Source organism: Anolis carolinensis, chromosome 5 (genome assembly GCF_035594765.1).
Source record: "Anolis carolinensis isolate JA03-04 chromosome 5, rAnoCar3.1.pri, whole genome shotgun sequence".
Lineage (NCBI taxonomy): Eukaryota > Metazoa > Chordata > Lepidosauria > Squamata > Dactyloidae > Anolis > Anolis carolinensis.
Window position 1 is genome coordinate 104646155 of NC_085845.1, and position 14916 is coordinate 104661070.

The 14916-nt window shown below is 44.0% G+C and overlaps 1 protein-coding gene across 2 annotated transcripts in view; it reads left to right on the top strand.

Annotated features, from left to right (window-relative positions):
* The first annotated feature begins 10978 nt into the window (after positions 1–10978).
* otop1 (otopetrin 1) overlaps positions 10979–14916 on the top strand; it is a 39039-nt gene continuing 35101 nt past the window's right edge. The window contains exon 1 of one of the 2 annotated variants that reach the window (XM_003224153.4): positions 10979–11478. In XM_003224153.4, coding sequence (XP_003224201.2) covers positions 11130–11478 — 349 coding nt within the window. In that variant the 5' untranslated portion in view covers positions 10979–11129. The remainder of the gene's footprint in view (positions 11479–14916) is intronic. The other variant, XM_016995578.2, reaches the window with a different exon arrangement.

Below are 14916 nucleotides of genomic sequence, written 5' to 3' on the forward strand. Positions count from 1 at the left end.
GATGTACCAAATATACTCGAGTATAAGCCGATCAGGACCCTTACTCGAGTATAAGCTGAGGGGGGCTTTTTCAGTCCTAAAAAAGGGCTGAAAACTAGACTTATACTCGAGTATATACAGTAATAGAGGGTAAGGTAGCAGATGCCATCTGCCTGAGCAACAACAGCTTCCTTCCCATGTTTGTGATATTTCGACCATGTATGTAGGAGGAAGAGGAACTTTATGTGTCTTTATAACTGCATTGATTAGGGTTAACATTTTCCTAGCCCTATTCACATGGTCTGAGCAATAGTTGCAGTGTGGGTTTCGCTACTCTGTTAGGGATTAATAGGATTCCCTCCCACCCTTTGGACCAGCCTCGCTGTTTGGCTTGTTGGTGGGCAAATTTGGCTCCTTGGATGCTTGATGGACTGCAATATGAGTTGGTAACCAGAAGTGATATTTTAAGCAATCGATCACTTCTGGTCACTTTGGATGTGCTTCTACAGGTGTTTCAGATTGACACCCCCAACAATTTCAAGGGCAAAAAGCACATCCCAGTTATGGATGAGGTATTTTTTTTACCTCCCACCCTAAATTAACAAAATGAGTGTTCCTGTGGCATTAAAAGTTACATGAGAGCTAGTATTAAATTAGTAAAGCGGGAGTTTCTTGACTTCATAAAATAATTTTAACATAAATATTGGAAGTATTAATGAAACTTCCAATATCAATTCATTGTTAAGAGCAATGGTACAAATACATAAGGCTGAAATAGGACTTTTGACACTTTCCAAATAGTTTTAAAAACCCATATAAAATACTTTCTTGTTAGAAAATGTCAACATGTTTGATTAAATGATCATGTTTTCCAGAAACATCACTATTTTTAGGTCAAAAAGAGAAATAGATCAATCACCTACACACACTTCAAAATACTTTTGTTGGGAGTTACATAGTACACAATTTTGCTCATTCATTTCCTGAACTGGAGAGAATAAAGATATCCAGTGTCTTGTGAAATGTCAGAATGAATCAGCATGGGGATGGAGTCTATCAAGGTAAAGGTTATCCCCTGACGTTAAGTCTAACTCTGGGGGTTGGTGCTCATCTTCATTTCTAAGCCAAAGAGCCGGCGTTGTCCATAGACACTTCCAAGGTCGTGACTGGAGCGCCTATTGATCGCACATTTGCATGTTTTCGAACTGCTAGGTTGGCAGAAGCTGGGGCTAACAGCAGGAGCTCATCTCACTCCCTGGATCTGAACCACCAACCTTTCAGTCAGCAAATTCAGCAGCTCAGCGGTTTAAACCGCTGCACCATCAGGGGCTCCGGAGTCTATAAAAGTTTATGCTAAATAAAATTTCTTTATGATGCCACAAAATTCATGATGTTCTTGGATTTGGTTAATACCATCATCTACTGTTGGGAGAGCAATTTCAACTTCTTTCAGCTTCTCACAGCCATGTCAATTACATGTAGCATCCACAACATCTGCCACGAATGGTGTGTGCTTAATCTATACTAAGAAGGTAATTTAATCCGATGGTTATTGCAAAGTACAGGCAATCCCAGAGTTACAAATATCTGACTTACATATGACATTAAGAACAGGGTTGAGACAACAGGAAAATCCACTCCTGAAAGAGTTATCATGGGGAAAAGGTGCCTGAAGCTTTCTCACCAATCCTTGTTTCAACAACAAGCCATTTTTTTCAAAATCACAGGGACAGAAAGTGAAATGAAATCTTCTGAACAGGGACGCAGACAGCAAATCAAACACGATATGGGTGTCAACCCTTCCCTATGTTATTCAAAGTGTATGTGTGTGCATAGATAGATAGATAGATAGATAGATAGATATCAATATGAATGACGGGAGTTACACTAAAAAGTGCCTGCTCCGACTTACATACAAATTCAACTTAAGAACAAACCTACATAACCAATCTTGTTCATAGACTGCCTGTAGTTGATACCAAGATAGCCAATCAAAGGCTGATTGGGGCTTTATTTTGATAGTTTAAGATCCCCAGGAGTCTGTGGAGGTTGAGATCAGATTCCTAGTATGCTTGGAGAGATTTTTCCATCTCAAAGAACGTTTAAGTGGTAAAGACAGTTACTATGGCTTCATCATGTAAAGTGCTGGCAGTGCACACCATTTCCCACAATGTGCTCTTTCCCTAGCCATGTTCAACACTTTGAATGCCCATTAGATTGGTAGATTTTATTATTGTAGGCTTCACACTTATTGACAAAAATAGCCTACATGTCATCTGCAAGTCACTGTGGTGCCACAGGCTAAAAAGCCTCCAGAGCAGAAGTGAATGGCTACATTACAGACAGATGAGAAGAAACTGATAAAGAAAGCTGAAAAATGAAGACACTCAAAGAGAGGCTGGGAGGAGTTCCAATGTGCTGGTTCATGCAGCATATACAGAAAAAAGGGAGAAATGTTAGGAGTATCTCAAGCATGTATGCAAAGAGATTTTGTATCTTCTTGGAGACTAAGAGAAAGAAATTCATAGTAAAAGCTTTTGTAGACTTAAGTGTATATCCAGTGTAAATCTGTCAGTCTAAGATGCCACAAGATTCTTTGTTAGTTTTACTACAACAAATTAACATACCATTATGGAATATGCTGCCTTGGAGGGTCCTCTTTGGATGTTTTTAAATAGAGGCTAGATTGCCATCTGTCGGTAGTGCTTCCGTTGTGTATTCCTGCATGGTAGAAGGGGGTTAGTTGGGTGGCCCTGGGATTCCCTTCCAATGCGAGGATTCTATTAACCTTTTAACTTCAATGTCCTTCCACCATCCATCAAGATATTAGGAGGCTCCGGTGGCACAATGGGTTAAACCCTTGTGTCAGCAGGATTGCTGACATGAAGGTTGGATTGCCGACCTGAAGGTTGGTGGTTCAAATCCAGGGAGAGCACAGATGATCTCCCTCTGTCAACTCCAGCTCCTCATACAGGGACATGAGAGAAGCCTCCCACAAGGATGGTAAAAACATCAAAGCATCCGGGTGTCCCCTGGGCAACATCCTTGCAGACGACCAATTTTCTCATACCAGAAGCGACTTGCAGTTTCTCAAGTCACTCCTGACACACACAAAATCAAGATATTATGGTAAATTTACAGTAATTATCCATATTTTTGACACAGGATTCGCCTATATCTCAACTAAGAAGTAGGTAACAAATTAAGCAGGGATTTTTCAAATACCATGTTACAATATTTTGCACTACCTCTTTTCAAAATGGATTTAGTTGATGTGATGTTCAGATGAGAGGGATAGATGGCTTGTGGAATCGAAACAAGAAAACCACCAGGATCCAGAAGCAATCTCCTTAGTAGAATTCCAAATAACATTGTTTATTGTGTTACTCTTGAAGAACTATCTGTATGCAAATGCAACAACAGCATAAAATTATCACAATTGTCTTAAGAGAATTCATTTCTCCCTGACCCTGCAGAATGGGTTTGGGAAGAACTGGTGTTGCCTGACGCACAGAATCAACTACTTCCACTCGCATACTAGTCCTTAAGATAGCCTTCCATTTCCATGTCCATGTCAAATTGTACTCAAATACAGAATATTCAAGAGGGACATCAAATATCTGCGGAACCACATTTGGCTTAAGGCAGGATTGCTGCATGGGAGAAATCCAAGGGCCAGATTATGTCAGTGGGAAAGCACCTCAAATAAAGCCATTTCTTCCCAATTCTTCTTTGCCCAGAAAGGTTCAGAGCAATTGCTGCACGCCTTTATTCACAGAAAATGGGACATCTCTCCCATACTCCGTGCACAGAGAGCATGTCAGCTAGAGGTTTGTTATCTGTGTTATGAAATAAATGGAATATGCCAAAGAAGAGAACTAACTCAATGGCATCCCACTACCTTGACCAATCCTTGTCAAATTTACAGGGAAGTGGGAAGAAAAAGAGTGAAGCAGAACACTGAACTGCATAGTCCTACCATGCTGCAGTCTCCAGTAACTTTGGGCTCTCTTTGCACCTGCTGTTAACACTGCCTCTCTCCGCCATCACCTTCAGTCTAATTTTCCTTTGGCCTTTTATTGGAAAATTGCTTCCTACTTCTGAACTAGGACTCTTATGTTCTGGGATGCAACTAAACGCACACAAAAGGAAAGAAAATCTACTATGGATGTATCTTGATGGTTTAACATTCCTTTTCACTCAGAGTTACAATAACTAAAATATGGCTGAATTTCCTGATTGTCAAGTTATATAATGGACCATTGGTATCTGCTGGGGTTTGATTCCAAGTCTCCCTGTGGATAACTGACCCCATGAACGCTCAAGTTTCATTATATTAAATATTAAATATACGAAAAACTAGAAAAGATATTAGAGATTAGGATACCATTCAAAGCAGAAATATTTTTATTAGGGATACATGAAATGAAAATTGAAATTAATGAAGATAAACTATTATTCTTACTAACAACAGCGGCAAGAATTTGCTATGCACAGTTGTAGAAGGAAGAAGAAATCCCAGAAGAAGATGACTGGCTGATAAAGGTGCTCAACATACTGACATTTTCACTAGCAAAAAATAGAGGACAACCAATCAAAGAAACAAACTGGAACAGAATTATGGAAGACCTAAAACTGATAGAAGAGAGAAGGAAGGAAAGACAGCCGAAAAAAGAGATGGAAAGATAGAACATAAGAGAAGGAAAGATAATCCCACCAGAGAGAAGACAGAAAAAAGAAGAGAAGGAGAAGAAATCAAAGAAAACGTAAGCAAGAAAGAAAAGGCAAACACCTTGAAGAAGTCGCCGGGAAGTCATTTTAATGTTTGTTTTTAAACTATTTCTCAATACTTTTTTTCCTTTTTTCTTCTCTTTCTTCTTTCTCTTTTTCTTGTTTCCTCTTTTCTTCTATCCTCTATTCACTATTCTTCTATCTCATCAGCAACACTCCACAACTTAAATCTTATTTTCTAATTTTCTCATTTCAATCTTGGAGCTTTTATATTTTTCTGTAATCATAAATGTTTTTATTAACCTGTATAAAATTAATAAAGATTTAAACAAAAGTTCCATTATATTCAATAGCATATGTGGTGGATTTGCAAGAAGGCAAAGGGTTACTGGACTAAGATTTATACATGAATCCAAAAACATTTAAAAGTAGATTTTGTAATGTTACCAGAGTGGGACATTACAGATGAAGTATTGTAGGCTTAATATGGATTATGCTTCAGTATATGACAACAACAGCAAGAATATTATTTGCTCAAAGTTTGAAACATACTTGAAGCAGCACAGATGTGAGAACATATGATTAATTGAAAATCAGCTAGGGAATCGTGAAAAATATCCTTTATTATCGCTATAACATATGTATCGAACTCAAGATCTGTGGGCCAAATCTGTCCAGCCAAGTCATTTTATGTAGCCCTCCAGATGTTGGGTTACAGCTCCTGGATTTCTCATCATGAGGCATCATGATTAGAACTGATGGGAGTTGGGAGACAGTAACATCTGGATGCTGCAGTTTGTTCTGTTTTTGGGGGGAGAGTAGGGTTGGAATCAGATACAAGGCTTATGGAAATGAGGTGTCTGACTTTAAAAATGTCCTTTTACTTTCCCCCAACCTCAGAGCCACAAAGACTGTTGGTTTGCCATTCCAATGATGCCCCAGTCTGCATGGTGGATAATAAAAAATGATGGGAGTTGTCAGTCAATAACATCCAGGGACTCAAATTGGGTAAAAAAAACCAGAAGAGCAAAACAACTATGTAAAAAAATTTTTTAGATGGCCCTCTGTATCCATGGATTCTCTATCCATGGATTCAAGGGCCCTTTGAAGGCAACCATAAGCTTGAGGCAGCCCTCGGTGGAAATGAGTTTGACAGCCCTGACCTCTAATGTTTAATGTTGACACTGCTTGGGCAAATTAGCTTGAGGCACCTTGCCTTTAAAAGATAGCACTACGTAACAACATTAGAAATAATTTCTTGTTCCTGGTTTGAAAGTGTTATTTCCTGTATAATTGTGCAGTACTTACTTTGAAAGTTGTTGTTATACTCCAGAAACTTGGTTTTTATGGCTGCCACAAAATATGAATTGGTGGGGATTCTAGCAGATATTCCTTGAAAAACCATAGCAAAATGCACTGAAGGATATCCCACAAAAATAAAAGTTTTGACAATTTGTACTGCAGGATATCCCTCAAAAACAATAGTTTTGGCAATTTAATAACCTTTCCCTATGTTTTTATGATAGAACCAATTAGGAAGGGACATTTACTGTGTTCCCTCACTTATCATGGACCACCCGCAATAAGTGAAAATCCGCGAAGTGGGGATACTATATTTATTTTAATATTTATACATTATTTTAGTAGTTATACACTATTTTAAGTCTTTATCAACCAATCGTGTGCTGATAAATCGCCGCCTTCTCCTCCTGTTGCCACTTGGGTGTCCTTTTCTCTCCCTTCGGCTTCTCCTTTCTCGCTTCCTTAGGCTATAAATTGTAATTTTTTATTATTTATAATATTCTTTTAGAGTTTATTGAAAAACCGCAAAACAGCAAATCCGCGAAAGCGAACCGCGAAATAGTGAGGGAACACTGTATAACCCAGGAACAAAAAATGTGTTACATAATGCTATCTGGCAGCGTGTAGACCATGTATGGGCAAACTTCAGCCCTCCAGGTGCTTTGGACTTCAACTCCCACAATTCCCAACACCTGGTAAGCTAACTGGAATTTCTGGGAGTTGAAGTCCAAAACACTTGGAGGGCTGGAGTTTGCTCATGCCTGATGTAAGGCCCTCTATACTGCCATATAATCCAGAATATCAAAGCAGATAATCCACATTACCTGCTTTGAACTGGATTATCCGAGGGCCCTTCCAGACAGGCCCTATATCCCAGGATCTCATCCCAGGTTTTCTGCTTTAAACTAGATTATATGAGTCTGCACTGCCAGATAATTTGGGATAAATAGAAAACCTGAGACCAGATCCTGAGAAGGGACCTGAGTCTATACTGCCAGATAATCTAGTTCAAAGCAGAGAATGTGGATTTTATACATTTGTGTAGAAGGGGCCATAGAATGCAGAATATCAATCTGCTTTGAGCTGGGTTATCTGAGTCCACACTGACATATAGTCCAGTTCAAAGCAGATAATGTGGGATTTTACACAGCAGTGTCGAAGGGGCCTGAGTCCACACTGCCATATAAGCCAGTTCAATGTGGATTTTATACAGATGTGTGGAAGGGGCCATATATAAAGCAGATAATTTGGAATCAATGTGTTGTTGAAGGATTTCATGGCCGGAATCACTGAGTTGCTGTGAGTTTTCCAGGCTGTACGGCCATGTTCCAGAAGCATTCCCTCTTGATGTTTTGCCCACATCTATGACAGGCATCCTCAGAGGTTGTGAAGTCTGTTAATGAGGTATGTTGGAAACTAGGCAAGTGGGGCTACACACTTTTCTGTGTAGTCTGACATGGCGGTTGATAGAGTAGTTTGATGCATCTTGCCTTTGAAAGAGAGTTCTTCTTGGCTTCAAGGACTTGCTTCCTAGCTGAGATGGGCAGGGGGCTCTTTCGCCAGGCCTGGGCACCTTCCTTGAATACGCTTCACATGCTCAATCTATATATATATAAATGTAATGTGGCACTTTATTATGGAGTAAACAGCAAAACCACTGACCCCAATCACATCAAATTTGGCCAGAAATGACATAAGTCATCCAAGCTATGTCTTTCAATAAAAAAACCCTAGAAAAATAGTCCGAATTACAGAGGCTGAGGAAGAGCCTTTCTCCCACTAACTGCCAGTTAGAAAGGTAGGCTCTGAGGCAGGGCCGGCCCAATGCGGAGGCCACTGAAGCGCCCGCTTCGGGCGCACGGTCCCAGGGGCGCCGTGGAGGCCAGCCGGGCAAGGGCGCGCGGGGTGGGAGGCGGAGCCCCGCCTCCCGCCCCATGCACCCTGGCCCCGCCTCTCACGCAGCTCACCCTCGCCCATCTGGCCTTTTCCAGGTAGCCAGACTGCAGCGGAGGTTCCTCCAGGCCGCGATTGCGGCCTGGAGGAACCTCCACTTCAGTCTGGCCACCTGGAAAAAAAGGCAAGGGGGCGCGGGGCGGGAGGCAAGGCTCCGCCTAGACGGGGGCCCGCCTCCCGCCCCGCGCGCCCTTGCCCGGCTGGCCTCCACGGCGCCCCTGGGACCGTGCGCCCGGCCTGCGCGCCCTGGCCCCGCCTCTCACGCTGCGTGAGAGGCGGGGCCAGGGTGCGGGAGGTGGGGCCAGGTCTGGCCATGCCCCGCCTCCTGCGATGCATGGCCACACCTCCCGCAGCGCGGGGGGGGGGTGCAATTTTCACCCCCCGCTTAATGTTTAAAATTTTCTCCTGCCGGCCCTGCTCTAAGGCCTCTAGCTCCCTCCCCCCGTGCCTTTAGGCCCTACTCCCTTCATATCCTAGCACCTCCCTCAGCCAAAATGGTGCCCAGGGCAGAGGCAGAGTGTACTTAGGCCTCATCCACACTGCCTATAAAATACAGATTATCCAATTTGAACTGGATTATATGGCAGTGTAGACTCAAGGCCCTCCCACACAGCTATATTACCCAGAATGCCAAGGCAGATAATCCACAGTATCTGCTTTGAACTGGATTATTTTGAATCCATACTGCCATATAATCCAGTTCAGTGTGGATTTTATACAGCTGTGTAGAAGGGACCTCATATAATCCAGTTCTAAACAGATAATATAGGATTATAAATATAATATGTAATAATTACTATGGTATAATAATACAGAACAATATAATCTCTAAAACCAGGACAGTAAATAAAGAGCAACACTCTGAAAGCAGTGAAATTGGGAATTCCAGAAAGGAAACAATCAGGACCAGCTAACACTTCCCAACAAAGGATTCCCCCAGGCAGGAAGCAGCCAGGCTTTGAAGCTGCAAGGCCATTAAATATAATCAAGGTGGCTAACTGCAGCATTCATACCTGCCACACCGAGACTATTCATTGCTATTCAAACTGGCCAGTCAAAGATTCCGCAAGATAGAAAGCGGCCAGGCTTGAAAGCAGCAAGGCTATTCAGTGCTATTCAACCTGGCCAACCAAGATTTCCTCTAGATGTAAAAGCTCCAGGCTTTGAAGCCACAAGGCTACTCTGTCCCATTCAACCTGGCCTAGCAAGGATGCCCTATGTAGAAAGCGGCCAGGCTTTTAAGCTGCAAGACTATTCAGTGCAATTCAAGCTGGCCAAACAATGATTCCCCTACAAAGGAAGTAGCCAGGCTTCAAAGTGGCTCTTTGATTGAGGGTGCTACTCCAGCTACTCCAGAAAACGGCCAGGCTTTGAGGCTGCAAGGCTATTCACTGCTATTCCACCTGGCCAACAAATGATTCCCATAAGGGTTGTTGTATGTTTTCCGGGCTGTATGGCCACGTTCTAGAAGTATTCTCTCCTGACGTTTCGCCCACATCTATGGCAGGCACCCTCAGAGGTTGTGAGATATGAACTCTGCAAGGAAGGTTTATATATATCTGTGGAATGTCCAGGGTGAGGGAAGAACTCTTGTCAGTTGGAGGCTAGCGTGAATGTTGCAGTTAATCACCCTAATTTGCATTGAATGGCTTCAGCTACTTGCTACTTTCTGCCTGGGGGCATCCTTTGTTAGCTGCCCCTAGTTCCCACGTCTCAGAGTGTTGCTTCTTATTTACTGTTCTGATTTTTGAGTTTTTTAATACTGGAAGCCAGATTTTGTTCATTTTCATGGTTTCCTCTTTTCTGTTGAAGGGCAGAGGAGCCCCAGGGATGGCTAATGACTCTGAACAAAGGATGCCCCCCAGGCAAGAGACAAACCTTTCCAATGCTAATTAGGGTGATTAACTGCAACATTAATGCTGGCTTCCAACTGACAATGGACTCTTGTTACACTGGACTCTCCACAAATATATATTTACCTTCCTTGCCTAGTTTCTCCATGCCTCACAACCTCTGAGGATGCCCGCCATAGATGTGGGCGAAATATCAGGAGAAAATACTTCTGGAACATGGCCACACAGCCCAAAAGACTGTGATCCCGGCCATGAAAACCTTCGACAACACATTGTCCACATGCTTGTGAATTTCAATGGCTTCTCTGTGTAGTCTGACATGACAGTTGTTGGAGTGGTCAAGCATTTCTGTGTTCTCAAATAATATACTGTGTCCAGGTTGCTTCATGAAGTGCTCTGCTATGGCTGATTTCTCTGGTTGAGTGAGTCTGCAGTGCCTTTCATGTTCTTTGACTTGTGTTTGGGCGCTGCGTTTGGTGGTCCCTATGTAGACTTGGCCACAGCTGCATGGTATCCGGTAGACTCCTGTAGAGGTGAGTTGTAATTTGACAAGACCTTTAAGAAGGGAAGGGCCCCTGGTGGTGGTACAGTGTGTTAAAGCGCTGAGCTGCTGAACTTGCAGACCGAAAGGTCCCAGGTTCAAATCCTGGGGGCGGAACGATTGCCCGCTGTTAGCCCCAGCTCCTGCAAACCTAGCAGTTCGAAAACATGCAAATGTGAGTAGATCAATAGGTATCGCTCTGGCGGGAAGGTAATGGCGCTCCATGCAGTCATGCCGGCTACATGACCTTGGAGGTGTCTACGGAAAACGCTGGCTCTTTGGCTTAGAAATGGAGATGAGCACCAACCCACAGAGTCGGTCAGGACTGGACTTAACATCAGGGGAAAACCTTTACCTTACCTTAAGATAGGAAGTCCTGAGTCACCGCAGTTACAAGCAGTCTCCAACGTGCATTGATTCAATGGTGTATTGATTGCGTTAAGGTCCAGTTTGATGGACAAGCTGGAGGCGTGCTGGGCTTTCGACAGAAAAGCCTCTCTGCCTGTGGCCTGGGGGGCTTGCCTTGGTCCTATAGAGACTCCTGGCATGCCAACCCCGAGGGCTACTTCCTGCACAAGGCGTGCCAATCGCAGTGACTTCGGGAAACGGGAGTGGAAACCCGACGCCGTGCGAGTGACATCATTTTCCCCGCCGCTTATAAGCCCCCCGGTGTAGACTCCCAAGGAGTCCGTTTGGGGAGAGTTTTCCGACGTGAGGCGGGAGGCCAAAGGCTTCGGGACGGAGAGAGTTCCCCGCACGCTGGTTGGGGCATGGGCCTCTCCAAGAAGAGCTCGCCCGCCCCGACGGAGGGATGGGAGCTGGAAGGGACGGCCGAGATCCCCAAACCGCCGCCGTCGCGGCCCAAAAGCGGCTACCCGCAGAAGAACGCGGAGACGCTGAGCAGCCAGTACGGGCTGCACCTCTTCCTGGCGGGGCTGCTGGTGATGCTGGCCTGGGCGGTGCACGCGGTGGGCGCTTCCAAGGCCGCCGTCTTCGCCTATCTCATCACCCTCATGCTGCTCCAGATCCTCTGGATGGCCTGGTACATCTGCCGCCGCAACGCCCAGAAGCGGCTCATCCAGGGCAAGGACACCCACGCCGGGGCCCGCTGGCTGAAGTGTGAGTCCCTTGGCGGGCAAGGAGGGCGGAGGGCAGCCAAAGACCCCTCTAAGGGGACAAGAAGGGCCCAGGACTGCCCAGGGAGGCGAGGAGAATAGCCGTCACAACACTATGTAACAGGATTGGTGTTCCTAGGTTATACATGTCATTTCCTCATTGGTTCAAACATGGGAAAAGTTGGGTTGCTGTCAGTTTCCCGGGCTGTATGGTCATTGGCTACATTCCAGGCGCATTCTCTCCTGACGTTTCGCCCACATCTATGGCAGGCATCCCTAGAAGTAATGAGGTCTGTTGGAAGCCAGGCAAGTGGGATTTTATATATCTGGAATGTCCAGAGTGGGAGAAAGAACTCTTGTTCTTGTGGAGGCATGTGCGAATGTTGCAATTAATCACCTTGATTAGCATTGAAGTCTTGCAGCTTCAAAGTCTGGCTGCTTCCTGCTTGGGGGAATCCTTTGTTGGGAGGTTTTAGCTCCTCAATGGCTTTCTTGGTTGTAAGCTTTCTGGGCTGTATGGCCATGTGCCAGAATCATTCACTCCTGACGTTTCACCCATAACTTTGGCAGACATCCTCAGACATTGTGAGGTCTCATTAAGATGATTGGACTGCAAAAACTTTGTTCGAGCAGGAGGGACATCCTGCAACACATTTTGCTCTAGTTTTTCAACGAATGTCTCATCCAGGCTCAACCAATTCAACATACGAGTGTTGTGTTGTTTCCAGGCTGTATAGTCGTGTTCTAGCAGCATTTTCTCCTGACATTTCACTTGCATTTGTGGCCGGCATCTTCAGAGGATCTGATAGTAGTCAAGCAAGCGGAGAATTATACCTGTGGAATGTCCTCTGAAGATTCCAGCCAAAATTTCAGGCAAAAATGCTGCTAGAAAACAGCCATATAGCCCGAAAACCACTCCAGTGATTCCGGTCATAAAAGTCGTTCACAACACATAAACAGTAGTTTGTTGCAGCCACAAAAAACAGATTTTCTGTAGTATAACAACTATGGTCAAAGTAAAGGCTGTACAATTAAACAGGAAAGAACACTTTCAAACCAGGAACAGAATTTTTTTTCCAAATTTTATTAAGTAGTGTAATATAAAAGGTAAAGGTTTTCCCCTGACATTAAGTCCAGTCGTGTCTGACTCTGGGAGTTGGTGCTCATCTCCATTTCTAAGCCAAAGAGCCGGCGTTGTCCATAGACACCTCCAAGGTCATGTGGACAGCATGACTGCATGGAGTGCCGTTACCTTCCCGCCGGAGCGGTACCTATTGATCTACTCAGATTTTAATGTTTTCGAACTGCTAGGTTGGCAGAAGCTGGAGCTAACAGCAGGCACTCACTCCGCTCCCAGGATTTGAACCTGAGACCTTTCGGTCTGCAAGTTCAGCAGCTTCAGTGCTTTAACACACTTCGCCACTGGGGCTCCTGTGTAATATAACAACAACAATAACAGGGTGGCTGTGAATCTTCCGGGATGTATGGCCATGTTCCAGAAGCATTCCCTCCTAATGTTTCACCTTCATCTATGGCAGGCATCCTCAGGTTGTGAGGTCTGTTGGAAACTAGGCAAGTGGGGTTTATATATCTGTGGAATGTCCAGAGTGGGAGAAAGAACTCTAGCCTGTTTGAAGCAGGTGTGACTGTTGCAATTGGCCATTTTGCTTAGCATTGAAAAGCCTTCCAGCTTCAAAGCCTGGCTGCTTCCTGCCTGAGGGAATCCTTTGTTAGAAAGTGTTAGCTGGCCCTGATTGTTTCCTGTCTGGAATTTTTATTTTTTGTCCTGATTTTAGAGTTTTGTTTTAAAAAAAATACTGGTATCCAGATTTTGTTCATTTTTAAGGTTTCCTCCTTTCTGTTGAAATTGTACACATGTTTCTGGATTTCGGTGGCTTCTCTGTGTAGTCTGGCATGATAGTTGTTAGAGTGGTCCAGCATTTCTGTGTTCTCAAATAGTATGCTGTGTTCAGGTTAGTTATCAAGCGCTCTGCTCTGGCTGACTTCTCTGGTTGAGTTAGCCTGCAGTGCCTTTCATGTTCCTTGATTCGTGTTTGGGCAATGCTGTTGCATTTGGTGGTCCTTATGTAGACTTGTCCACAGTTGCATGGTATACGGTAGGCTCCTACAGAGGTGAGATGATCCCTCTTGTCCTTTGCCGAACTTGGCATTTGTTGGATTTTCTTTAGTTATTAGTTGTGTTTAATTTGTAGGATGAGTTTCTTGATCAGCTTCCCTATGCGGTCAGTGGTTCCCTTGATGTATGGTAAGAACACTTTTCCTCTGGATAGGTCTTTGTCTTTGCTCTTGTGGCTTGTTCTTGTTCTTGCAGGTCTACCGATGTCTGTGGTGGTGTATCTATTGGCCTGTAGAGCCCAATTTAGGTGGTTCAGTTCCCTTTGGAGGAGGTGGAGTTTGCAGATTCTTTTTGCACAATCTGCCAGGGCTTTAATTGTGCTTCTTTTTTGACCTAGGTGATGGTTGGAGATTTTATGTAGATTTCTGCCAGTGTGTGTGGCCCAGTTGTTGATTGGGTTTGCGGATGACTAGGACATCTAAAAATGGATAGTTTTCCTTCATTTTCTTTTTTCCATGGTGAATTGGATGATTGGGTGGATGTTGTTGAGGTGGTCCAAGAATTTGTTTAGTTCTTCTTCTCCATGGTTCCAAATATCTGAACCATATAGTGGGCTTTTTGGATGTTGTTTCCAGGGCTTGTTTCTCAAAGTGTTCCATGTAGAAATTCGCTATGACCAGGCCGAGAGGGCTCCCCACAGCTTCTCCATCTTCATAGAATTCATTCTATAATAATACTAGTTGTGCCCGGCCATGCATTGCTGTGGCATAGTCTGGTGGTTAGTATCCCTCTGGTTAGGAAGTAGTCTGGCTTTGAAGCTGTAAGGCTGTTAAGTGCTATTCAAGATGGTCTACAGAGGATCCCCCTTAGTAGGAAGCTGCCAGGCAAGTGGGGTTTTCATACCTGTGGAATAATGTCCAGGGTGGGAGAAAGAACGCTTGTCTTTTGGAGGCAAATATGAATGCTGCAGTTAGTCACTTTGATTAGTATTGAATGGCCTTGCAGCTTCAAAGCCTGGCTGCTACCTCTCTGGGGGAATCTTTTGTTGGGAGGTGTTAGCTGGTTCTGGCTGTTTCCTTTCTGGAATTCCCGTTTTCAGAGTGTTGTTCTTAATTTGCTGTCCTGATTTTGGAGATTAGATTGTTCTGTATTATTATACCACAGTAATTATTATATATGATAGCTATAATCTTATGTTATCTGCTTTGAACTGGATTATATGGCAGTGTGGGCTCAAGATAACCCAGTTCAAAGCAGATACTGTGGATTATGTGCCTTGGCATTCTGGGTTAAATTGGGTTATATATGAGTCTACACTGCCATATAATCCAATTCAAATCAGATAAGCTATATTTTATAGGCAGT